At 42.2% G+C, this 17223-nt stretch overlaps 1 protein-coding gene and 1 long non-coding RNA gene across 5 annotated transcripts; both read left to right on the top strand.

Annotated features, from left to right (window-relative positions):
• The first annotated feature begins 9260 nt into the window (after nt 1–9260).
• On the top strand, nt 9261–10578 carry LOC139192135 (uncharacterized). 4 transcript variants are annotated; one of them, XR_011575981.1, is made up of 5 exons: nt 9261–9477; nt 9562–9659; nt 9778–9840; nt 9924–10021; nt 10197–10578. It is a non-coding gene; the product is annotated as an uncharacterized lncRNA (long non-coding RNA). The 4 variants fall into 4 exon arrangements; XR_011575979.1 differs by having other exon boundaries at nt 9767–9840; XR_011575980.1 differs by having other exon boundaries at nt 9748–9840.
• A 1630-nt stretch (nt 10579–12208) lies between these two features.
• Nucleotides 12209–13905, top strand: LOC139192134 (uncharacterized). The gene is made up of 3 exons (XM_070813543.1): nt 12209–12414; nt 12501–12976; nt 13057–13905. Coding segments are annotated over exons 1-3 (1131 nt in total). The 5' UTR covers nt 12209–12413; the 3' UTR covers nt 13711–13905.
• The last annotated feature ends 3318 nt before the right edge of the window (nt 13906–17223 follow it).

Raw genomic sequence — 17223 nt, 5'->3', positions numbered from 1 at the left:
GAATTATGTTTCAAAAACCCAACTGTTCATCTCATACGTCATCCTGTAAAGATGGCCTCTGCTAAAAATAAAAAGAATATGAAACTTTTAGACCCTTGAATTGAAACAAAAGAGCCCCAAATACAGATTTTTGGATTATTACGGGTAATGAGAGTATCGTCCCACTATATGGATCTACAATTTATGTTTCAAAAATAGGACCGTGCACCTCATAGATCATCCCGTAAAGATCGTGTTTGCCAAAAAAATAAAAATAGTGTGAAGCGTTTAGACCCTTGAATTGAAATAAAAGAGTCGGAAATAAAGATTTTTAAATTAATATGAGTAATGAGAACATCGTCGCACATTTTGGGTCTACAAGTTATGTTTCAAAAATCCGACTGTACATCTCATAGGTCATCTCTTAAAGATCTTCTCTACCTGAAATAAAAAGAATACGAAACTTTTAGACCCTTGATTTGAAAGAAAAGAGCCTGATAAATAGATTTTCAAATTAATACGAGTAATGAGAACATCATCCCACTTTATGGGTCTACCAGTTATGTTTCAAAAATCTGAAAGTACATCTCATAGGTCATCTCTTAAAGATCATATCTGCCAAAAATAAAAAGAATATTATAGTTTTAGACATGTGAATTGAAAGAAAAGAGCCCGAAATATCTAGTTTCCAATTAATAAGGGTAATGAGAACATCATCCCACTTTATGGGTCTACGAGTTATGTTTCAAAAATCCGAACATACATCTCATAGGTCTTCCTTAAAGATCATGCCTACCAAAAATTAAAAGAACACAAAACCTTAGGCCTTTGAATTGAAAGAAAAGAACCCGAAATACAGATTTTTTAATTAATACCGGTAATGAGAACATCATCTATATGGGTCTACGAGTTATATATCTAAAATCCGACTATACATCTCATAGGTTATCCCTCAAAGATCATCTCTGCCAAAAATAAAAAGAATAGGGTTAATCTCAGTTTACTACCCTGAAGTTTCATGGTTTTCAACATTTGGTACATGAAGTTTTTTTCATCCCAGAGTCATACATGAAGTCTTAATTTTGGGATTGTTTCAGACATTCGCTAAGTTTTTCGTTAGAACTTTTGTTAACTGATGACATGGCTCCCACGTGGACAATAATTGTGTGCCACGTGTCCATATGGGCCCAGTTCAATATTGAAAATATTTTAAAATATATAAAAACACAAAAGAAAAACCCACCCGTCTTCTACCTCCCTAATCCCCTCTCTTCCTTCTTCCCTCTGCAACCCGTACCCTCTCTTCTCTCCTCTGCCACTCCCACCCTCTTCACCTTCCCTCCCTTCTCCCTCCTCCATCCTTTTCACCTCCACCCATTGCAAAAATCCTAATCCCCAAAAGCATCTAGGGGCGAAAGTCAGACAACCCTACCCCACTCAAATCCCAACACCTCTTGATTTTATATCAATTTGACCCATTTGGTTGATCAACAGACTGGCTTGTGACATTGAAAGTACAATTACTACTACTTGTTGGTGATGTTATTGTAGTATGGTCTTTGAGTCTTTTTTTCAAGTGGGTGTGCTATACATTTTGTATTTCATTATCGTTGCGTCCTGGTAATCTTGCTGCAATTGGTGACCACCTAAAAACAAAAGAAATGAGTTAAATTAAACATTTGAATGGGAGCCAAATTGGACTAGAAGTTGGGATTAGAGGTTTCAGGGGAAATGGAGAAGACCCAGATGACGATATGTTCACAATCAAGCTATTATAGAAGAAGGCTTGAGGTTTGGGCTTGCAGGCGACATCGTTGGCCAACATCCACACATTTTGGTAGAGACTGGTTACCACGACGACGATCAGGAAGGAGAGAATGGTGGCTGAAGGAATTATTTTGTGAAAACATGTTCATTTGAGCAACATCATATAGCATGCAATTAACAATTAAAGGCGGAATCATGCTTGTATGCACTCAAAAACAAAACATTACCATGAAATTCAAAGCCTAGTAGATTGGTGAACCAATTAATCATCTCAAAACAAAGTGAGTTGGAATTAATACCTTTGTAGATTCCTCTTTGCATAAGCAAAAGCTAATCACCCAAAGAGATAGGGCCTTCATTCCTTGCTTCTTAGATCCATGGATTTGGATGGAAGAATAGGTTCTCCAAGTTCCCAAAATTGAGAACCTCTAAGTCTCTTCACCAAGGTTAGATTGTAGAAGAAATGAGTGACCTTGGAGTAGTAGGATTGCTAGATGTACCCTCCAAGGTGTTGGCCTCTTTAGAGAGAAAATGGAGAGACAATTCTCACCAATTTTCCCCAAAAATAAACCCTTAATGAATTTTAGCTATAAAGTCATTTATATAGTCACTTCTTTAAGTGACCTAAATAACCAATACCCTAATTCATACCATATGGCCGGCCATCTGAAGGGATTTGGGCTTTTGGGCTTTAATGAATCTTTATTCATTAAATTGTCATACAACTTAAGTTAATGGGCTTGACGTTCAAAGCCCATCGGGCCTTAAGGTCCAAAACTATCCCGAAGTCATGTAACGAACTTATTCGTTTGATTAATTAACATATTAATTAATCCTTGCCATAAATAAATGATTAAACCATTTAATCATTCTTACTCATTTCCGTTTAATCTCCAATCTCTACCTTTTATGGTGTGCGATCCATTAGGTTCCTTTTAGCGAGGTAGTGGGCGATTAAAACCATTTTACATCGATTGTGAATTGAAACTATTTTCAATTCTCCCTTTAGTGATTACACACGTTTAGGGCTTCCACAAACCATGAGTGACACCTAGCAGCATATCATGGTTACCCAAGCTAATCAGAAGAGGTTAGAGAACCTATTCAGTTCGGGATTACAAATGCAATACGGTCTTTCTCTAATCTAATACTCTTGACCACATTGTTTGGTTTGATAGTTCATTTGCTCATGTCTACTATCCAATGTGTGTTTTGTGCTTATATGATTACCTTGAATGTGATTCGGAACGCATTCCCTAATCTCATTCATACTCTGGCCAGAGATTTAAATCATATCAGAGAGTATTCTCCCTCAAACGGTTTGAAGGTTAGAGATCCCTTGTTGCGCATTCACTTGTCTCCATAGCTAAGTCACTTGACCCCAACGATGCCGTGGACACCCTCCTGATGGAGTGACTTTGACATAATCAAAGATCAAGGTCTTAACCACAAGACAACTATGATGCCTCAGGTCAAAGGACTAATTTGCATTATCCCAACTATGAGTTCTCACGTGACATGGAATATGAGAACTCTTCGTTGATCGCGTTCAGTGAACTCATTCTCTATTGAGCACCTACTGTACTTGTCTTGATGTCACACACACCAATGAGTCGAGACTAATCACTCTCCCTGAGAGAAGACATAGTACGTACTGATCTTAATGGACTGTCAACGCCCAATTGGCAATCCTATGATCTGGAACGTTTAGGATGTGTCTACGAAAGAATGGTCTCATGAATCTAACTTCATTAGATTACATTCTCCCAATCACATATTCCTTGGACTTTATCGTTTAAGCATATAACATTTATATGAGACGGCTCAAACAATAATCTTTGCCCTTTATATGTAAAACTAGATTAGTTTAACATGTGAAATGTCCGTAAAGTATCATCACATGATTGGCTTTAGGGCACATTTCCAACAGTGGCTGCACTGTGTTGCAGAAGGAGAACCTAGTGTTGGGGTCAGAGAGAATGGTGTAAGGGGAGAGGGCGACGGCGGGGGTGTTGTGGGCGAGGAGAACTGGGGCTTGTAATTGGGGAAGAGAGAAGGGAGAAGGGAGGGAGAGGGTGTGGGGGGGTGAGGCGACAATCAGTTTTTTTATTTTTATTTTTTGTGTTTTTGTATTTTTCTAATTTTTTAGGGTAAAAGACTGTTTACTACCCTCATGTTTCGTAGTTTTCAACATTTAGTACATCAATTTTTTTTCGTCCCAAAGTCATACCTAAAGTGTAAATTTTGGGACAGTCTCATACATTCGTGAGTCAAACTGTTAAGTGTTCCGTTAACTGTGACGTGGTGCCCATGTGGACAACGACTGGACGCCACGTGGATTTTTTTTTTTTGTTTTTGAAAGAAGGGGTTTTCACTTTTTTTAGGGGTTCAAACAAATTTTCCCGCCAAAAATTTTGAATTTTGAATTTTTTTTTTCTTTTTTTTTCTTCTTCTTCCTCCCTCTTTCTTCTTCTTCTTATGGGCAAATTCTTTTTTTTTTTTTTTTCTTCCTCCTCCTCCTCCTGCTCCCTCCTTCTCTTCCTTCTTCTTCTTCCTCCTCCTGGGCAAATTCGTGTTTTTTTTTTCTTCTTCTTCCTTCTTCTTCTTCTTCTGGGCAGATTCGTGTTTTTTTTTTTATTTTGCTTCTTCTTCCTTCTTCCTCCTTTGGGCAAATTCGTTTTTATTTTCTTCTTCCTCTTCCTCCTCATTCTTCTTCTTCCTCCTCCTGGGCAAATTCGTGTTTTTTTTTTCTTCTTCTTCCTTCTTCTTCTTCTTCTGGGCAGATTCGTGTTTTTTTTTTTATTTTGCTTCTTCTTCCTTCTTCCTCCTTTGGGCAAATTCGTTTTTATTTTCTTCTTCCTCTTCCTCCTCATTCTTCTTCTTCCTCCTCCATCTTCTTTTTCTGGGCAGATTCTTTTTTTTTTCCTTCTTCTTCTTCTTCCTCCTCCTCCTCCTCCTCCTCCTTCTTCCTTCTTCTGGGCAGATTCGGTTTTTTTTTCTTCTTCTTCTTCTTCCTCCTCCTCCTCCTCTTCCTTCTTCTTCCTTCTTCTTCTTCTTCTTCCTTCTTCTTCTTCTTCTTCTTCTTCTTCTTCTTCTTCTTCTTCTGGGCAGATTCGTTTTTTTTTTCTTCTTCTTCTTCTGGTATTTTTTTAATTTTCACATGGATGACACGTGGCGCCCAGTCATTGTCCACATGAGCGCCACGTCACAGTTAACAGGAGACTTAGGGCTGGTTTGGTATTGCTGTGCTTTTTAAAAAAGCTGATGTGAGAATAAGCGGCTGTGAAATAAATCAGCAGAGTGTTTGGTAAACTTTTTTGTAAAAGTACTTTTGGAAAAAAAAAGCAATCTCATAGTGGGTCTTTTCATTAAAGGAGCACTATAGCTCCGTGTGCTTTGAAAAAAAGCCAGTTTTCCAAAGCTACAAATAGCAGCTTCAGCTTTTTCCTTTGATTTCAGCTTATTCTCACAGTAGCTTCCAAAATAAGCCTTTTTTTCATGGGTGCTTTTTTTTTAAGCACCTCACTTCCAAACCACCCCTTAACAGTTTGACTAACGGATGTGTTGATGCACAAAATCAGCGAAGACTTTGGTACAACAGAAAGTGTCAGGTTTTGTGACCTTCGCTTGGTTGCTTCGGTCACTAGTGAGGATAAGTACGTAAATGAATAGAGACAGAGAAGCAAACACAGGATGTACGTGGTTCACCCAGATTGGCTACGTCCACGGAGTAGAGGAGTTCTTATTAGTAGTGAAGGGCTTACACAAGTACAAAGGATCAAGCTCTCAATTTAGTGAGTTCTTGTGAATGATTTAACACAAAATGGCATTAGGCAATATTGTGGGGGAATGACCCCTATTTATAGAAAAACTTGTAGCTTTGTCACATTGACATGTGTCATGTTGTGATTGGTTCTTGATGTCGACACGTGCTGCGCTCTGATTGGCTTCTAATCTTGACACGTGTCGAGTAGTGATTGGCCTCCTGGTCGGAGGGGAACTCTTCCTTGACAGTATAGCGTTGGCCGGTGCTCGGTAGTTTCAGGATTGGTCAAGTATGGTACAAACAGTGCTCCCCTAAGTTCCCGAGTGAGGGAAACTCCTCGGTTGGGGACTTGCAAGATCCGATCCCTTGAGTAATCACGAAACTTCTAAGTACCGAAGTGTGGTCTGATCTTCATCTGCCCTTCTCTGGAAGTACCTTTCCTCCATCCGGGAATGGTGTATTTAGCTGATGTTGACGCACAAGGTAATGTATCAATTTCACTTGAAGCTTAGTTGTAGTTTCGGGCTTAGTCAAGTGTGATACAAACCCTATAGTAGGAGTCCCCCAAGTCGCCGAGCTAGGAGATCTGCCGAAAGAGGTGACAGACAAGGTAAGCAGTCAAACTTCCAAGTAAGCAACCCAGGATCAGAGATTTGACTTCGGCTTCCGGTTGATTGTTCTTCTTCTCCTTGTCTCTCATTCAACTGTCAGGATAAGGAGAAGCAAATGGATAAGAGATGATATGAGATACTTTTGCTTTGGAAGAAGTAACTTTCCACAGGCTTATTCTTGAACTGTGCTGGAGGGTTTTCTGGTGCCCTTCAGAGTATAAGGCCGACTCAAAAATTTGAGGGTCAAAACAAGTCCATCAAATCTAGAGTACGTTCGACCTTGATGATATGGGATACTTTTGCTGTTGACGGAATAATGAATGTGATCTGGAAAGGTGTCGTGCTGTAGTGATCTGTTTCAGCCCACCGTTGAACCTTCTGCTTCAATCTTTTGCATGGCAGAAGTGGTGTGCAACCTTTGCATTTAAATGGTCCTTCAGAACATTCCTTCATAGTGACTCATCCCCGTTTGGCAGCTTCAGTGTAAAGAGCCAATATCTGATCAACTGTCATGAGGTATTTGCCGGTGGAATTCGTGACCTTGACAGCAGTTGAGGATGAGTACTCGAGAGCAATGCTAAGTAAGCAACCAGGCAAAGGCTCCAGGCAGTCAGTTCCAAATTGGAGGTTTGATTTCAGGTTCCGACTGACTGCTCTCTTTCTCCTTGTCCTGCAGGTGTGGACAAGGACAAAGACAAAGACAGGGAGAAAGCATGATATGGGATACTCTTGCTTTCGACCCTGATGATATGAGATACTCTTGTTCTTGGTGTGGCTTATTTGCTGAGGTATTATCGGGGGGAAATAAAGCTGAGTATTTCGAGAGGTTATGTTGAGGGTGCCTTTTCGAATGCGAGAAAGGGTTGAGCATTTTTGCAGGTTTGCCTGTCCGTTGAGGAGGGAGGTCAATGTATATAGGGATTTCCCAATAACAAGTAGTAATGCTATTCCTTTACCCTTCTTGGTCACAGCAATGTAGTGGGAGCTGCCAGCTTCACGTGTTTTAATTTTGTCAGAGCACTTTGAAAAAGTGGTATGTGGTATCTGGAAAGCTGATATTACGTGTGAAGATTACAGACAAGCTTTATCTAAGGAAATCTGGCTCTCGAAGTTCTGAGAGTTGTGCCTCTTCGGCTTTCGAAGAAGCAATCCCGTCGAGGATCTGACTCTCGAGATTCGGAAAGCGGTGCTACTCCGGTTTTTGAGAAAGTAATTATGTTGGGAGTCTTTTCTCGAATGTGAGTAAAGGTTGGACGTTCTTGCCAACCTGTCTTGCCGCAAAACACGGAGGTCGACACACATAGGGACTTTCCAGTTGTCAAGCAGTGGTGCTGTTCCTTTACCCTTATGGGTAATAGTAGGGTAGCTGGAACTTCGAAATTCTCGTGCCTAAACTTTGTCAGAGATCTTTGACTAAGTTATATGTGGTACCCGAGGAGTTGATGGTGCATATGGAGAGCGGTGATTGAACAGTAAGATTCACGTGCTTTCTACTTCACCAGAAATCTTCGACAGATTGCCCGTAATTTCCGCAAAGCTGATTGTGCATGTGACAGGTGCTGACGAGGCTGAAAAAGCAGGTGCTTCTTCGATTTCTGAGATCGGCCCTCGTGGTCTCTGAGCAGCCCAGCTTTTGAGAAAGCAAACGCCTCTTCGATTTCTGAGATCGGCCCTCGTGGTCTCTGAGCAGCCCAGCTTTTGAGAAAGCAAACGCCTCTTCGATTTCTGAAGCTCCGTCGAGTGCAGATTTTTATAGAGGCTGGCATTAAGTTCCACAGCACACTTGAATCTCTACCAGTAGAAGCTCATTTCTTGCACTTCTAAGATCTTGATTTGTCTGACCTCTTCCTTCTTCAACACATTTGAAAATGTCTAGACCCTCCGACCGTCGTTTTGACTTGAACCTTGGAGAAGAGACAGCCACGCCTTCTCCAGACAACATATGGCGCCCATCCTTCATATCCCCTACTGGTCCTCTTACCGTTGGGGATTCTGTGATGAAGAATGATATGACCGCTGCAGTGGTGGCCAGGAACCTTCTCACTCCCAAAGATAACAGACTACTTTCCAAACGGTCTGATGAGTTGGCTGTTAAGGACTCTCTGGCTCTTAGTGTTCAGTGTGCAGGTTCTGTGTCTAATATGGCCCAACGCCTATTTGCTAGAACCCGCCAAGTTGAATCATTGGCTGCTGAAGTGATGAGTCTCAAACAGGAGATTAGAGGGCTCAAGCATGAGAATAAGCAGTTGCACCGGCTCGCCCATGACTATGCTACAAACATGAAGAGGAAGCTTGACCAGATGAAGGAATCTGATGGTAAGGTTTTACTTGATCATCAGCGGTTTGTGGGTTTGTTCCAAAGGCATTTATTGCCTTCGTCCTCTGGGGCTGTACCTGGTAATGAAGCTTCAAATGATGAACCTCCAATGCCTCCTCCTTCTGGGGTTTTGTCAAGTACTGAGGCTCCGGATAACCACCCTCCGGTGCTTTCTCTTTCTGGGGCTCTACCGACTGCTGAGACTTCCCCTAAGCAACCTTTGTGAAGGCTCCCTTTTGTTTGTTTATTTTGACTCATGTATATGTACATATTTGTGGCTTATCGAAAATATTAATAAATAAGCTTTGCTTCATTTCAACATATTGTGTTAAATACACCAAAGCCTTCTTCATAAAGTTCTTTGAATTTTTTGCTTTTGTTGAAACCTGTATTGTTGAAGCTTTGTGAGTGGAGCATGTAGTTTGAGGTAGTGTTCCCTTAATTTCCCGAGTGAGGAAAACTTCTCGGTTGGAGACTTGAAAAATCCAAGTCACTGAGTGGTTGTGAGACTGCCGAGTATCAAGGTGCAGTAGCATATGGTGGGAGTCCCCCAAGTCTTCAGGCGAAGAGAGTTGCCGAATGAGGTGTCTAGCTAGTAGTCAATGTCATGAGTAGGAAAACTTCACTTGTTTCTTTTCGAAGTGGTAACCCAGGGCTCTTTCTTCATATATTGTTTTTTGTTATGAAGATGTGTTAGGCCCAAAGAAGTGGAGGCTAGGAACTTTTTTTTTTTTTTTTTTTTTTTTTTTTTTTTTTTTTTTTTACTCCCTCCCTTTTTCTTGTGTCATTTACATGGGTGTATTCGAATGGAGCTGAATGAGGGGTAGGGTATGACTCATTATCATGTGCCATGATTTTGTCTTCCTTTAGCTTCTCTTTTGCTTTGCTTTAGTCTTCCTTTAGCTTTTCTTCAATATAACACCATTTTCTGTGGCTCAGATCGCAAAACCATCTTCATGAAAGTTGTTCCTTAGCTCGTGAACTACAACATATCCGAATTGGAGATCCATCGGAGCAGTACAACTCCAGAAATTCAGGTATGATGAGTGATTGTTCGTCATTTGTATATCAACGCGTCAGACTTGTTGTGAGCTTCAAAAACTCCATTTTCTCTTGCTCAGATCAACATACTTTCTTCATCGAAGTTGTTCCTTAACTTGTGAACTACAACATATCCAAATTTGAGGTCCCTCGGAGCAGTATAACTCCAGAAATCCAGGTATGATGAGTGACTGTTTATCATTTGTCTGTCAACCCGTCAGATTTGTTGTGAGCTTTGAAACTCTATTTTCTCTTGCTCAAATAAGCATGCTTTCTTCATTGAAGTTGTTCCTCAGCTTGTGAACTACAACATATCCAAATTTGAGATCCCTCGGAGCTGTATAACTCAAGAAATTCAGGTATGATGAATGACTGGTTATTATTTTTCTGTCAACCCGTCAGATTTGTTGTGAGCCTTGAAACTCTATTTTCTCTTGCTCAGATCAGCATGCTTTCTTCATTGAAGTTGTTCCTCAGCTTGTGAACTTCAACATATCCAAATTTGAGATCCCTCGGAGAAGTATAACTCCAGAAATCCAGGTATGATGAATGACTGGTTATTATTTTTCTGTCAACCCGTCAGATTTGTTGTGAGCTTTGAAACTCTATTTTCTATTGTTCAGATCAGCATGCTTTCTTCATTGAAGTTGTTCCTCATCGTCTCTTTCATAACATATCAAAAATTCAGAATGAACTAATGGTTAAATATTTCCAGATCTTCGAAACATCACAGCAGCTTCGAAATCTGCAAGAATCCGACTGTCATGCTTGGAGCTTCAACACTTTAATTTCCGTGGCTCAAACAGAAATGGTTCCTTCTTGAAAGTTGTTCATCTGCTCAAGAACTAGAGGGTGTCCAAAATTCAGCTCCATTGGAGAGAAGCAGCAGCTGCAAAAATTTGATAGAGAAAAGGAGGCGAAGCTTTGTTGGATTTCTAGGCTGGGGAAGATTCCAGTTTTTGTAGCAACTTCAGTACTGGTGAATTGCTTGTATTTTTGTCCATAACTAAATTTTGGACTTTGAATTATTATTTGATCTATCATAATATGTTTGGGAACATATATAAGTGAATAAATAAGAAGGAAGATTTTGGGCCCTTGTGGGTGTAAAACAAAAAATGTTTAGGTTGTGTGAACAAAATTTGTTTATTTGGAGCAAGGTTTTGTGTTGAAGCTTTGTAGGTGAAGCTTTGGTGTTGAAGCTTTCTAGGTGAAGCTTTGATGGTGAAGCTTTGTAGATGAAGCTTTGTAGATGAAGCTTTCTAGGTGAAGCTTTGATGGTGAAAGTATGTAGATGAAGCTTTCTAGGTGAAGCTTTTTTAGGTGAAGCTTTGTAGGTGAAGCTTTTTTAAGTGAAGCTTTGGGCCCTTGTGAAGCTTTGGAGGTGAAGCTTTTCGGGTGAAGCTTTTTTGGGTGAAGCTTTGTGGGTGAAGCTTTTGCGGTGAAGCTTTGTGGGTGAAGCTTTGGAGGTGAAGCTTTTCGGGTGAAGCTTTTTTGGGTGAAGCTTTGTGGGTGAAGCTTTTTAGGTGAAGCTTTGTGGGTGAAGCTTTGGAGGTGAAGCTTTTTTAAGTGAAGCTTTGGGGGTGAAGCTTTTCGGGTGAAGCTTTTTTTGGGTGAAGCTTTGTGGGTGAAGCTTTTTTGGGTGAAGCTTTGTGGGTGAAGCTTTTGAGGTGAAGCTTTGTGGGTGAAGCTTTGGAGGTGAAGCTTTTCGGGTGAAGCTTTTTTGGATGAAGCTGTTTTTTTTTTTTTTTTTTTTTTTTTTTTTTTTGGCGCTTGACACGGTCTTCATTTGCTTGTTTTGTAGTGACTGTGGAAGACGGATTGCTTTCTGATTGAGAAGGGTTCCGGCATCGCTTTGCACCATCTTCATGTGGGTAATATAGGAACTTCCTTATGTTTTGATCATGCATGTAGTGATAGAATTTGTTTCTTCTTATTGTAGATGTCAGAGCCTGGAAGTTCTAGTGATGAGGGCTCTTCTAGCTTTAGCTCTAAGTCTGAGTCTGCAATGTCGGAGTCTTCAGGGTCTTTGTTAGAGTCCGGTACTAGAGAAACATTGGATGATCTTCCCAACCGTCAAACTTTAGCTATTGCTAGTTCTTCCTCCATGGCGTTGGGTGAGGGGGTTGTTTTTGATGCCATACCCATAGTTCGCTCTGAGTTCACAGCAGACCATCTAAAGAATAACTTGTTAGATAATGAGAAGCAGGTTGAGGCGCTAAGGCAGTCATGTAATATCCCTCGTAGTGTAGGGATACGTTTGGTACATGATGAAGAATGGCCTTCTGAGCCTCCCCAGGGTCATGTTATGTTCTACACCCAGATATTACTGACTTTAGGGGTGAGACTACCTTTACATCCGTGGTTGCAAAAGATGTTATCTTTGATCGGATATGCACCTGGGCAACTCAATCCTGGTTTCTGGGATACTTTGATTGGATTTTATATCATTTGGATGGAGTGTGGGTTGTGTGAGCCTTCCTTCCATCAGTGGCGTTACTGTTACAAGATGCGCCCAGCAAAATCATGCACTGGTTATGCCGAGTGTGCATGTCGGAGTGAGAGAGAGCGTATTGTGTATGGTAAGAAAAAGGCATACTACACATGGAAAAACCGTTGGTGCTTTCTGTATAATGATTGGGAGTATGATAAGGGTGTCACGCCTGAGCGACGTGTGCTTACTCACTTCCAGACTGTAGGTTGTAACGTATCAACTGTTCGTACTATTTGCTATTTGTTGTGGTCTTTTCTTGCTTCTAACACTTTGCTTCATGTAGTGACGCGGGGCACCATCCAACTGTTTGGGCAGGAGCTATCTGACATAGAGAAGGTGTTGAGGGTGCCCAAAGAGGATAGACACTTAAGCAAGCTACGACCCTTATTTCGTCGGTACGGTTTCCAACCCTTAGTTTCCGAGAGCCAGGGACGATCGAGTAAGTTGTATCCTTCATGTAAACTTAGCTCAATTCCTTACTTTATTTGGAAAGTTGTATTTCTTATTTTGATTTTCCTTATGCAGTGGAGAAGGTAAGCAAGAAAACAGGGACTAGCACCCATAAAAGGAAAGCACCAGTGTTAGTTCCTTCGGAAGACATCCTACCGCATAAGAAAATTCATAAGTTCCGAGGGGAACCATCCGTTAGACCTAAGTCCCAAGATGGGGTCCTTAAGGGGCCTGCCTTTAGGAAGACTGGAGTCGAGACCGTTGATAATGCTACTGCCGTAGTTGCAGGAGAAGGGAGCCGACTGTTGCCTCATCCTCTTACTATGGAGCACACTGTCCAGGAAAGTGATCCTGGTTCCCGCCATGAGGGGAAAGGCAAGGAAAGAGCTGGCAGTGTCCCGTGGAAGGACTTGAGGGTTGCCACGCGGCCAAAGGATTTTGGGGATATCAACAATTGCTTGGCAGGGCGTCGATTCGCCTTCGATGAGCTCGGAGAGCCCTTAGCTAAGGATGAATCGGATTGCGACCGGATGTTGAAGCTGTCTTCATATGTGAGTGTTACTTTGTCATTTCCTTACTTTTTCCTCTTTATTATCATTATTTAGGTAGTGATGATCGTCTTGCCATGCAGGTCATGGCCGAGTATCACGACAGACTGCAAGAGGTTGAGCGGTACAAGGCAAAACTGAAGGAGAATAAGCAGCTTGTGGACGAGGCCCGAAGGAATAAGGGACTTTTGACTCAGGCTCTCCAACTGAAGGATGAAACCATGGAGAGCTTGAAAAGGCGAAATGGTGAGAACCTAAGGCTTAAGAAATTGTTTGAGGCAACTAAAAAACAGTTGGAGGTGGCTACCTTGGAAGTATCCAAGGTTAGGGGAGAATTGGATGGTGCCTTAGTTGAGATTTCTGAACTGGAGAAGAGCATTCCAACTGAAAGGGAGGCTGCTGTGCAAGAATACTTAAGTTCTTCGACCTTTCATCTTGCTATTAAACCCTACTGTGCTCAAGAAGCTCGCTTTGAAAAAAGGAAATGGATGGCCGTCCTTGATCGTTATGATGATGGGAGCATTCTTCGAAAATACCACGAAGATATAGATGAGCATCATCGAAAGGGCGAGACATTTGTCCTTGCTGTTGATCCTAGCAGCGAAGATGAGTCTGATAATGAAGGTAGTGCTGATGCACAGACTCAGCATGGTGAAGAGGATCTTGGGGATGCAGAGGATGATGGTAGGACGCGGAATGATACTGCCAGGGGTTCGGCTTCAGATGAGAATGAATAGCAGTGTCTTTACTATCTGCATGTATTCTGGATGTAGTAGTCTGATGTGTGTATAACATGTGCCCATGTTATAAGCTTGAGAGTTTTGGATTTTAGGTGTTTATGAGTGTTTGCACTATTATTAATGCATGTTTGGCTATGTATGAATAGATCTATTGTTTGGATATAAGCCATTGTTTGGTTGTTCCTTTCTTTGTATAGTCTTGTCAACACATACTTAGATTTTGTTTCGTGTTGGATATATCTGCTTTGAGGTTTCAACACTTGAGTGTTCCCTTGCTAGGAATGTAAAAGAGTGAGGGCTGAGTTGGCTAAATTACCTCTTTATTGAATTCATTGCCAAATGGCCTTCATTACATAGGATGCCGAACGGCTATAGCTCAACACTTGTACATCGTGAGTCTATTTGTAGTAGTACTTCAAGTGATCAGCGTTCCATGGATGGCCAAGGGTCTTGCCATCGGAGCTTCTAAGTGTGTAAGAGCCAGGGCGACTGATGCCAATGACTTCATACGGTCCATCCCAGTTTGGACTAAGTGTGCCTTCACTCGGGACTCTGTCGCAGAGTAATCTTTTCTTTAAGACCCAGTCTCCTATTTTGAAAGAACGAAGCTTGACCCTAGAGTCATAATAGTTGGAGATGCGCTGCTTGTAGGCGACATTCCTCAAGTGAGCTTGGTTTCTGTGTTCCTCGACTAAATCCAAGTTGAGGGTGAGTTGTTTGTCATTTTCACTTTGAATGTAGTTCTGGACTCGGAATGTTGCTTGCTCGAGCTCAACAGGGACAACCGCCTCTGTGCCAAAGGCAAGTGAGAATGGAGTTTCTCCTGTTGAAGTCCGATATGAAGTGCGATATGACCAAAGAACTTGGGGTACAAATTCTGGCCAACAGCCTTTAGCTTTGTCCAAGCTGGTTTTCAAAGTGCGCTTGATTATTTTGTTGATGGCTTCAACTTGTCCATTAGACTGGGCATGAGCTGGAGAGGCAAAGCATAAGTTGATGTTGAACTTAGAGCAGAACAACCTGAACTTCTTGTTGTCAAACTGTCGCCCATTGTCAGTGACTATCGCATTGGGAATGCCGAATCTACAAAGGATGTTCTTCCACACAAAGTCTTCTATCTTTGCCTCAGTAATGGTTGCCAAGGGTTCTACTTCGGCCCACTTTGTGAAGTAGTCCACTGCAACGACTGCGTAACAGACTTTGCCCTTCCCTGCCGGCATTGGGCCGATCAAATCAAGTCCCCACTGGGCGAAGGGCCAAGGGCTGATCATAGGAGTAAGAGGCTCTGGAGGGGAATGAGGAATAGTTGCATATCGTTGACATTTGTCACATGAGCGGGATACTTTGATGGCATCCTGGTGGAGTGTTGGCCAGTAATATCCTTGGCGAAAAGTCTTGTGTGCTAGGGACCGAGATCCAGCATGATCTCCACAGACTCCCTCATGTATTTCCCGAAGGACGATTTCCGCCTCGGCAGGCGTAAGACACCTTAAGTATGGCAGGCTAAAACCTCGCTTATAGAGTTGATCATTGATGATCAGGTAGCGGGTAGACTTGTATCGAATTTGCTTAGCCTGGACTTTATCATTTGGGAGGGTGCCATGAGCAAGGAAATTATAGATCGGGGTGATCCAACTATCCCCCTGTTGTAAGTTGCATACTTCTGCGGCCATGGTGCTTGGTGTTGCCAACAGTTCGACATGAATTTTTCTTCCAATCTTGTCTTCCACAGCTGAGGCGAGGCGAGCCAGGGCGTCTGCATGACTGTTTGCCGCTCGAGGAACTTGGGTGATCTGGTAGTGGAAGTGTTTGAGCAAAAGTTGTGTTTGCGCAAGATATGCTGCCATGGAGCTGTCCTTAGCATCAAAGTTGTTGGTAACCTGGTTGACCACTAATTGGGAGTCACTGAAAATATCAATTTGTTTAACCCCGAGGTGTTTGGCCAAACGTAATCCTGCCAGAAGGGCTTCATACTCGGCCTCATTGTTTGATGCCTTGAATTTGAAACGAAGAGCATACTCCATTGCTACTTTGTCGGGCGTAGTCAAGACTAGTCCCGCTCCACAGCCCTGTTGGTTGGATGAGCCATCAACATACAGACTCCAAGCTGAGGTCGTTGATTCTACCTTCTGAGCTTCCGGGGGTAATGAAGCCACTGCTTCAGGTGTAGAAGCAATGTTAACCGGATATGTGAAGTCGGCAATGAAATCTGCTACTGCTTGACCTTTTTCGGCTGGTTTTGGTTGGTAGGAGATGTCAAACTCACCCAATGCTATCGCCCATTTGATCATTCGCCCAGACGTGTCAGGACTCTGGAGTATCTGTCGAAGAGGGTGATTGGTAAGCACGATGATGGCGTGTGCTTGGAAATAAGGGCGAAGTTTCCGAGCAGACATGACCAATGCTAGAGCTAATTTCTCAATGTTGGAGTATCGTGTCTCCGCATCTTGTAGGGCTTTGCTAGCGTAGTAGACAGGTCGCTCAATATTCCCATCCTTTCGAATGAGAACGGAACTTACGGCTGAAGCTGATACCGATAGGTAGATAATGAGAATGTCTCCTACCTCGGGCTTGGAGAGTAGAGGGGCTTTACTCATGTACTCCTTGAGGTTTTTGAATGCCTCGGCACATTCATCAGTCCATGTAATGTACTTCCTACTTCCCTTAAGTGCTTTAAAAAAGGGAGCACATTTGTCTGTGGCCTTAGAAATGAACCTGGTTAAGGCTGCCACCTTGCCAGTAAGGCTCTGGATGTCCTTTGAAGTTACCGGTTCCTTCATGTCGAGGATTGCTTTGATCTTCTCGGGATTAGCTTCAATGCCTCGTTGGCTAATCATGAAACCTAAGAATTTGCCAGAGCCTACGCCGAAGGCACATTTGTTGGGGTTTAACCTCATTCGATACCTCTTCAAAATAGTGAAAGTTTCAGATAGGTTGGTGATGTGTTGGTCAGCATGTTTGCTCTTGACTAACATATCATCAACGTAAACTTCCATGCTCTTCCCAATCTGCTCGGCGAACATTGAGTTGACTAGTCTCTGATAAGTCGCTCCTGCATTCTTTAGGCCGAAAGGCATGACTTTATAGCAGTATAGTCCTCTGTCGGTAGTGAAGGCTGTGTGTTCTTGATCCGAAGGGTTCATGAGGATTTGGTTGTATCCTGAGTAAGCATCCATGAAGCTCAGGAGTTCACACCCGGCCGTAGAGTCTATAAGTCTGTCAATAAGAGGAAGAGGGAAGCTATCTTTCGGACACCCTTTGTTTAGGTCGGTGTAGTCAACACACATTCTCCACAAGACCTTTTGAAGCAAAAGACTTTCTTTGGTCGGATTTTTCTTAACAAGGACCACATTTGCTACCCATGTCGGGTAATTGACTTCGCGGACAAAGCCTATGCCTTTGAGTTTTTCAACTTCTGCTTTCATTGCCTCGTATCGTTCAGCGTCATAAGATCTTCGCTTCTGTCTCACCGGCTTGATCTTGGGGTCAATACTCAAACGATGACAGATG

This window comes from Malus domestica, chromosome 15 (assembly GCF_042453785.1).
Source record: "Malus domestica chromosome 15, GDT2T_hap1".
Taxonomy (NCBI): Eukaryota; Viridiplantae; Streptophyta; class Magnoliopsida; order Rosales; family Rosaceae; genus Malus; species Malus domestica.
Note: the sequence above shows the minus strand (reverse complement) of the source record. Positions and strands in the feature narration are given on the sequence as shown.

Bases quoted from the DNA above. Each gene is read 5' to 3' on its own strand.
- LOC139192134 (XM_070813543.1), top strand. The intron at 12,977-13,056 runs GTGAGTGTTACT...CTTGCCATGCAG, and splicing joins TGTTGAAGCTGTCTTCATAT to GTCATGGCCGAGTATCACGA.